General features: G+C 43.2%; 1 protein-coding gene and 1 long non-coding RNA gene across 2 annotated transcripts; one reads left to right on the top strand and one right to left on the bottom strand.

The window, feature by feature from the left end:
• The first annotated feature begins 1012 nt into the window (after nucleotides 1-1012).
• Nucleotides 1013-8175, top strand: drc1 (dynein regulatory complex subunit 1 homolog (Chlamydomonas)). The gene is made up of 15 exons (XM_040195964.2): nucleotides 1013-1382; nucleotides 3143-3248; nucleotides 3393-3520; nucleotides 3708-3891; nucleotides 4228-4365; nucleotides 4924-5010; nucleotides 5123-5242; nucleotides 5438-5565; nucleotides 5663-5797; nucleotides 5890-6277; nucleotides 6751-6840; nucleotides 6921-7004; nucleotides 7088-7233; nucleotides 7401-7538; nucleotides 7640-8175. Exons 1-15 carry the CDS (start codon nucleotides 1306-1308, stop codon nucleotides 7737-7739), a joined length of 2049 nt encoding a protein of 682 aa, XP_040051898.2. The 5' UTR covers nucleotides 1013-1305; the 3' UTR covers nucleotides 7740-8175.
• LOC144386369 (uncharacterized) lies at nucleotides 2041-2697 on the bottom strand. The gene is made up of 2 exons (XR_013452079.1): nucleotides 2565-2697; nucleotides 2041-2355 (listed from the first exon to the last, which is right to left on the bottom strand). It is a non-coding gene; the product is annotated as an uncharacterized LOC144386369 (long non-coding RNA).
• Nucleotides 8176-8321: the final 146 nt, after the last annotated feature.

The raw sequence follows: 8321 nt of genomic DNA, 5'->3' as shown, positions 1-8321 counted from the left end.
GTCTTATTAATAGTAAAAATGATTATTCTTCTCTGCACTGCCCTGCCCTGCCGTATACTGGTATTTCGACTCTACTCTAATCAAAAATGTTTCTTCCTTGTCCCTTGAACAAGGACAAGGAAGGACAAGACTTGCAACGGAACGTAGTTACCCAGCACAAGAGCTTGTTTTTGCAGGATTAGATGGACCTCAGATGAAGTGTTAAAGTATAGTTGCTCTAGTTGGTAAAAGCTGTATTTGTCCCCCCCAAAAAATACCTTTAACAAAACGCCCCCAAAAAACACCCACATAGGATGAAGAAGTTACACCGGAGCAGTACTCAAACGTTGAAATCTCTTATACAGAATATGTATTTGCTGCCCCCTTCTGATCAATAAATATATGACAGTCACGGACTCACAGGTCACCGGTGCGACAAGTGAGATATGAGAAAGTGAAACTGAAAGAGATTAGTGACAGCGGCGATTGATTTAAATTGAAGTCATTTTGGTTTCTGAAAATAGATTAGCCAGAATAGATCCCCCAAATTAGTATGTAATCAAAGAAAAAAGAAAAACAGTGGAAAGTGAGACCTTGTGCGTGTGTGTGTGTCTGTTTGTGAGTGGCAGGGAACAAGGGCGTAACCATGGTTTAGACATGGGGGGGTGGGGGGGAGGGGTGACGATCCGACAGGCCGGCGGTACGGTCAATATGTACATAGATATATTTTACATATTTTATGCGGGGGACAGATTGGTACCTTTTCAATATTGGGGGGGACGCGACCCCCCCAAAGAATGCGTGGTTACGCCTATGACCACAAAGGTTTAATCTAACATCCCAAATAATATTATATAGGTGGAGGCTTCAAATAAGCCTCTTACTGCACAGTGAGATTAATTTATTTCTAATATGTTTACTTATTGTTTATCATCCATTGCTTGAATTGTGGATGATCGCCATCCAATTATTTTTAATCAATATATCCTTCTGATGTGATGTTGCCACTAGATGGCAGCACCGCGCCACTTATCATGTACCAATGATCCCAAACCTCAGGCTCAGGTCTGCGTTGCTCCTGAGCTGTGAACATCTGCTCGTGGACGTTTACGCTTTTAGATGCAACTTTATCATTTTAGATACAAAAAAAAAAATCACCATTCTTTTTTTTTGTGCAAGAGACGCTCGGATGCGGCGCTCGTCACTCTGTCGCCATAGCAACGTCCACCCAACAGACCGACAGACCGGCGCCTTCGTCCTCACGATCACCGCAACATTAAACGCTAACGGGTTCTGCTAAAAACGCGTGTTCGGGCTTCTATCAATATGGAGAAAGTTGATATGGATCCAGAAGAGGAGTCTGAACCTGCTCTCTTAGCCGAAAACCAAGAGCCCGCGAGCACGTAAGTTTGATACTTTACCGGAAATACTGTGGAAATTCGCTTGGATTGACAAACGACGAGTAAATTGATTAGCTACATATGGATTGAGTTCAATTTATCGAATTCATTGAACTATTGAATATGTCCCGTGTGTGCTATATCATTATTGTAGAGGTTTAAAAAGAAACTACGTCCACATTTGTAAGTTTACCACCGATATTATAAATCACGTTGAAAACGGGTCACGTGAACGTATTTTCCACGTCTACGAATAGACGTTGAAACCATTTTGCAAACTTACAAGTAACAAGTTACATACTTAGTCACAGTTGCCATGTCAACAGCCCTTAACAAGGACAAACACGTTCATTTATTGATTTGTATTTATTATAAATATAACAACACTTTTTTTCCTAATTACAAACAAAACAAAAATAAAATATATTTTAGGGAAATAAACTGTGGAATTAAAAGTGCAGAAACAACATGGACAAGTTAGTCTAGAATTCTGTGTTTCTAGCCCATTTTTCTGAATCATTGGAACTTCATTTTCAGATTCTGTAACAAGATGTGGCTCTGAGTCACTGAAGTTGGGATAGTATACCTGAAATCCGCTGCATCTCCCTCATCCTCACTTGATGATTCTTTGTGTAAAGGGAGTCAGAGTGCACAGAGCAGATTCCTCTGGTCAACGTGTTTATTCAATTCAAATCATGTTATTCTGTTCAGTTTTGCAATATGTAAACATGCAACACCCTGCCCCCAAATCCCTAAAATGTAAAAAAACTTCAACCGGGAGAAACCTGAAGGGAAAACAGCAGGGAAGTAGGTGTGTAGAGTATGAACAACTTAAAGATGTACAGTACATCTAATTCCTACAACAGAAATGATTCACATATTGTGGATTATTAAGACAGGGGTAAGGCAGGACCAGTGCAGGGACAACCACCATCAGACGTAACCTCCATCAGATGCAACCACCACCCACAGAAACCTGTGAGGAGGGAAAGCACAAAGGCAAAGTTGGTCATTTGGGTTTATGATGACAGTAATAAACTAATAATAATAACAGCAGCAGGTGTGTTAGAACCCTCATTTATAGATTGTTTACATGGTAACAATTCATCTGCAATTTAGGAATTTCTGGAGTAGCATTTCCAGGTATATTACACAGTATCATGCTTTAAGCCCGCAGTAACTTACAATGTTTTGGCCCTCTTGTTTACAGACCACAACTTGTTGAATTCAGCCCTTCGCCCACGCAATCTGTAGTCGTGGTTCTATCAGCCCGTTCATGTCGCTCTGCTGCGTACAAACTTCGCCTCGTGCTGCATCCGGTCGGAGCTCTGCAAGCGTTTAAGAACTCGCGCATGCGCGTTACAGATGTGAGCGGAGTGTTTACAAGTAATGTTTGAACCTGCCCGCATTATTATGTCTTAAACGCATCTTATTAACAGCACGCCGTCCGTAGTTTCATATTTATGACGTTTTAAGTGAAATATTGAATACGTTGAAATTACGTCTTCGCGTACACCAAATTTCGCCGACCAGTTCATTAATTATTATGAAAATCTTAACGTTAATATCGTCTCTCTTTCAACCTTACGTTACAACATGACACATTTGTCAACAAATTGACGTTTTCTCGCACGTTGATGTTTTATCCCATTTTTATCCGGTTGAAAATACGTTGAAATGAGGTCTTAGACGTTCAGACCTCATTTATACCCGATTTAAACGTTGAAATTACGTCTTGTGCTCACTGGGTGACTTCTCCCCAGAGTCTCCACACAGGATATTGAAGAAGACCCCAATACGCAGACCCATGAGAAGTTTAATGAGGCTCCTTCAGAGAGCCAGGAGGAGGTGGGAGAGGAAAGTGAAAAGGTTCGTTTAATTTTCAGGCCATGATATCAAGTGATTCTTGGATACTTTAATAATAGCTACTGGTTATTAAGTTGTTTTATGGTTGACCTAATATTTTAATCAAGAGCAATATCCTGAAATGAAACTGTCCTTTATGTGTGTCAGCTAATCCTTCCTCAAAGGATGATCAACCTGCAGAGAGATTTGACGACGTTAGTGAGCAACAACCAAACCGCCGCTGACGCCAAAGAGTCCATGCGCAGAAACGAGCTGGAGGAATCAAGGAAGATTCGGTGATTTCTTTAAATTCACCATTATCTATTTTACAACCACACCTGTGTGTCCTAAACCAACGCCCCTACTGTACGGACATTTAAAACAAACAAACAAGGGGAAATCTCTCTTTATTCATCCTCATTCTCACCCTTTTGTCTTTCTTCCGTCCTATTTTTTGTCATGTTTGTCCATCTTGGTCTCTAGGTCCGAGCGGCTCAAGAATAATGTAAAATCCAGCGAGAAAATATTTCAGGAAATCACCACAGGCTGGTCCATGGCGAAGCAGAAGGTGATCCCTCAGGAGCTCCAAGAGGCCCTAAACAACCAGCAGCAGCTATGTGCTGCTATCATAAAAGACAAGAAAAAACTTCTGAATGACCTGCAACAGGTGCATCCATCCATCCACCCATCCATCCACCTATCCAACCATCCATCCACCCATCCAACCATCCATCCACCCATCCATCCATCCATCCACCCATCCAACCATCCATCCACCCATTCATGCACCCGCCCATCCATCCATCCAACCATCCATCCACCCATCCATGCAACCATCCATCCACCCATACATCCACCTATCCAACCATCCATCCACCCATCCATGCACCCGCCCATCCATCCATCCATCCATCTATCCATGCACCCATGCACCCGCCCATCCATCCATCCAGGCAGGCTTCGTCCATTCTTAATCTAATTCCCCTTTGTGTTGCCTAAACAGGAGCTGAAAGTGAGAAATGATCAATTTGTAAAGGACCTGAGGAAGCAGGAAGAGAATCTGGACCTGACTATGGAGAGTTTTGAGAATGAGATCCAAACTCTGACTCTGTCCTACAAGGAGGAGCTGGCCCATATTTTGGTAGGAGCCAAATCTCAGTCAAGGAGGTGCTTTAAATCATTTGCTTTACGTAATTTGTAGAGTCTCTATAGTGAGTAATCAGTTGGATGGGACGTATCGCGCCAGTGAGCAACAGAGAATTAATTTAATTTCATTCTTAATTCTTTCTGCTAGCAGCATGGCTCGATGAACAGCAAATATCCCCTGACTTTTCCTTTCTAGTACCACGATGACATTCACATTTTTGATTTTGAGTAACATATCTCCAGAAGAGTATTTGATAGATTTCCATCAAATTTGGTAAAGAACGTTAATAACCCTTTCATGATTAATCTAATTAATATTATTTCCATTAAGCATTGTCATCAGATCAAGTGTGTAATTTTCCAGCACTTTGCAAAACTAACTCTTCCATCAGTGTCAGATGTGCTTTGTGTTTCGAATGTCATGCTAGTGTTACATGTTAAACATTAAAGTGCTTAACCTCAGTTTATTAGCCGCATGCTAAGCTTAGCATGGCTGCAGAGTCTTCTAAGCCTCGTTGATGTCGTTGTTGTCCTTCCCATTAATTGTGAGTAGGGAGTCAATCAGCAGGCGACAGAAGTATTTCTTACAAAAGAGCAGACTGACTGGCAACAACGCTTGAAGTTACTTAGTGACCAAGAGGTAAGAAAAACTGAATCAACAACACGCGTTCACACATGCAGAGTCAACCTCTAGTCTTCATATCTTATTTCAAGTTTGTATCTAATGATATCTAAACTAAACTTTTTTTTAGCATGGATGGTTGATGCAGTGGAAGAAAACCATGGAGGAGTGCGAAGCAAATGTTCACAGTCAGATATGGGCGACTGTTGAAAAGGACAGTAACATGACAGAACTGAATGCAGCTTCTCAGGTTTGTCCAAATACCAAGATGGACACCAACAGCTTCTCCTTTTGAATGAAACCTTTGTGATATGAGCTTCATTTTTATTTAAAAAAAAGAGAAAATGCTCCGGATGACTCTGAATCTAAATTGGATTGGATTGACCAGAATAGAAGTTACAAATGACGTTTTGAGTGGACGATCATTCCAGTCTTGCCTCTGCAGGCTCAGAAGAGAAAAAAACAAAAGATGAAGGCGAAAAAAGAGGTCACCGCTTTACAATCGACGGTGCCAGAGGTTACGCCGGTGGAGCTCAGACGAGATCTGAACCGCATGGAGAAAAGGGTCGGCAGGTAGTGCAGATTCTTTCCTCCTGCGCTCATGCACGCACAAACGCACAAACGCGCACACCTCACTCTCTCTGTTGCTTCTGCTGCTTTTCTCTTTCAGTCTGCAGAAAGAGATTAAAACCCTCCGTGGTAGTTCCTCCACGCAGAAACAAGAGTTTCAAAAAACCACCCTGAGCATGTCTAAGGACCACAAACGCAGCATCGAGAAATATGAAAACGTCAAGAGGAGGATCAAGTGAGTCCTGATCATCCTGTCCGTGTGAAGCAACGCTGAGGTGCTGCAGGCCTACATCTCTGACCCTTCTTCTCTCCATCCGCTTAACGCAGGCACTTTGCACTCGCTGATGCCAGACAGTACGAGGACATGTGGCTCACGGTCGACGAGGAGGTGAGGCAACTGGCGGACAGGGCTTTGGCCATTGACTCGCAGATCTGCGAGCTGGTCCTGGGTATCTCCTGGGAGCGACCTCCCATGGAATTCATGGAGCTCTCGGGTCCCAGGCGGCCTCAGGAAGGGGCGGGGCTGCTTCACGCCGGGGGGCGAGCTCCGCTGTGCGGTCAGAGGACGACGGACCTCTCAGTCGGGCCGAGGGCCGAGGCCGGCACCGAGAGCCGAGGGGAAACCGCGCGGGGCGAGGGGGACGCCGAGGCGGAGGAAGGGAAGATCTCGGCGGCGACGCTGAAAAAAGTGCTGGAGCTGCTGTGTGACAAGGCGGTGAGACACGAGTTCATTGGTAAAGGCTGTTGTTGGAAAAATGTTTATGAAGGTGATGTAGGGAAGCCAAGTATTTAAAAAGTAATACATTCATATCATTACAAGTAGTAACATCTTTACGTGCACACAGTATATGAAAGGAAATTTAGATATTAGGAAATACGCTTTAGTTAAATAATTAAAAAAGATCAATATTTCAGTCAGTGGTTTCAGGCTCTTCACTGTGAGAGCAGACGCCTCCTGAAAAGCCTGGCTCATAAACCCCAAAACGCAACGTGTCGGGTTTTTACGATTTGATTTTCTTATGAGCAATACAAGCCACATTTAACATGTTCATTTGTGAGCTTACAAAAGAGCGTATAACATGTGGAACTGTCACAGGAGCCCATAGGAATTTTGCAACTGGTCCGCCTGCTCTCAGAACTCTCTACGAGGTCATGTGAGAATCTTATACGTCCTTCCCGGCACCTTAGGGCTTCCTGGTGGAGAATAAACTGCTGAACCTGCTGGCTCCCCTGGAGGAGGAGGAACAGACCGTTGTGAAGCTGGCCTCTCTGCTTTGTGTGAGTCCACGCGCCGCCATGCATCGGTGCAACGTGGCGATCAAGCGCCGAACAACCAGCCGCACCGCTTTCTCTTCCAGACGTTCGGCCTTGAAGAGGAGGACGTGCCCAAGTTGGCGGAGTTCTTATTGAAGTACAAACCTCAGCAGAAGGATCAGACTGAGGTCAGGAGGCGCAGAATAAATATGGCCCGGGGTCTTTGACACGCAAAGAAGATTGTAGTTGATACTTTTTTTTCTGCCTGCAGGATGTTTGCGTTGAGTCGGGCGAATCCAGCGTCAAGGCAGAGGGAGCGGAGACCGAGTCTGCGACTCATTTGACCTCTGAACTCATCGATCCTAACCATGTCATGCCTGCTCTAAAAGTGTTCCTCGAGCAGCACTTGAGGTCCAGGTCAGACCTTCGCACTGATTTAAACAGATTACTCTGCATCGGCACAGCAACAGAGTCTGTGTTGTGCTTGTTAATTGACCGTCTGAAGTTTTGACGGTCAATTATGATACAACAGTGTTTCTTTCCCTCTGAATATGCAATGCTTTCTTTTTCCTGTTGTTGCAAAGGGAGAGCTCAGCCCGCCTGAATGAAATATCCTGCGACCCTTTAGACGACGAAGCCTACTGGGAAAGAATGGGCAATATAATCCCTGAAGACAGAGTGAAACTCTGGGAGCCCGCAGAGAAATCACTAAAGCAGCACCTGTTAGTCACACACATGCACACACACACACACACACACACACACACACACACAGCAACCGACCTCTGAACTCAAGTGTTTTGTGTTTTTTGTGTGTTTCCAGGGCGGTCCTGAAAGACATCTCGGAGGTCGTCCCTGAGATTCAGAGTTTGGAGAAGGAGAACAGAGAGCTGCGGATGTTGCTGCAACAGCATTTCCCATAGCTGTAGTATAGAAAACAGTATGGCTGATGCTTTAACAGTTGATATTCCCTGTAGCTTTTATTTTCAAATGTAAACTATATAGTTAGTGCAATACTATGGGTTTTATTCAGTTGTGTTATTGTGTTATACTTATGAGCAAGCAGACTACTTTTTATATCACATTACACATTTTGTTGGCCTACTTTGATATGAATGGCCTTCTATGTTTTCACATAATATACAATTACATTTTACTGATGTACTATAATCACAAAACATATTGCCATTTTTTAAAAAGCTTTTATGACAACATACCCTATGATTGTTTATAGAAGTACCAAACTAAAACTGACATTCAACACTACATATATTCTGTAACAGGCTACCCTATTTTGAAGATCATATAACCTTTTTAAACAAACAACATTTTTTCCAAATAAAACGATACTGAAACTTAGATGTGCCATGAAAATTAAGTGTTTGATGTGTGTGAAATAGTTTGACTGATAAAAACAAACATTTGGGTATGTGACGAAGGGCAGCCGATCGTAATAAAATAGCTGAACTTGAGACCCTCAACCAGGTGAAAATGAGGAACATGCA

This window comes from Gasterosteus aculeatus, chromosome 13 (genome assembly GCF_964276395.1).
Source record: "Gasterosteus aculeatus chromosome 13, fGasAcu3.hap1.1, whole genome shotgun sequence".
Lineage (NCBI taxonomy): Eukaryota > Metazoa > Chordata > Actinopteri > Perciformes > Gasterosteidae > Gasterosteus > Gasterosteus aculeatus.
Note: the sequence above shows the minus strand (reverse complement) of the source record. Positions and strands in the feature narration are given on the sequence as shown.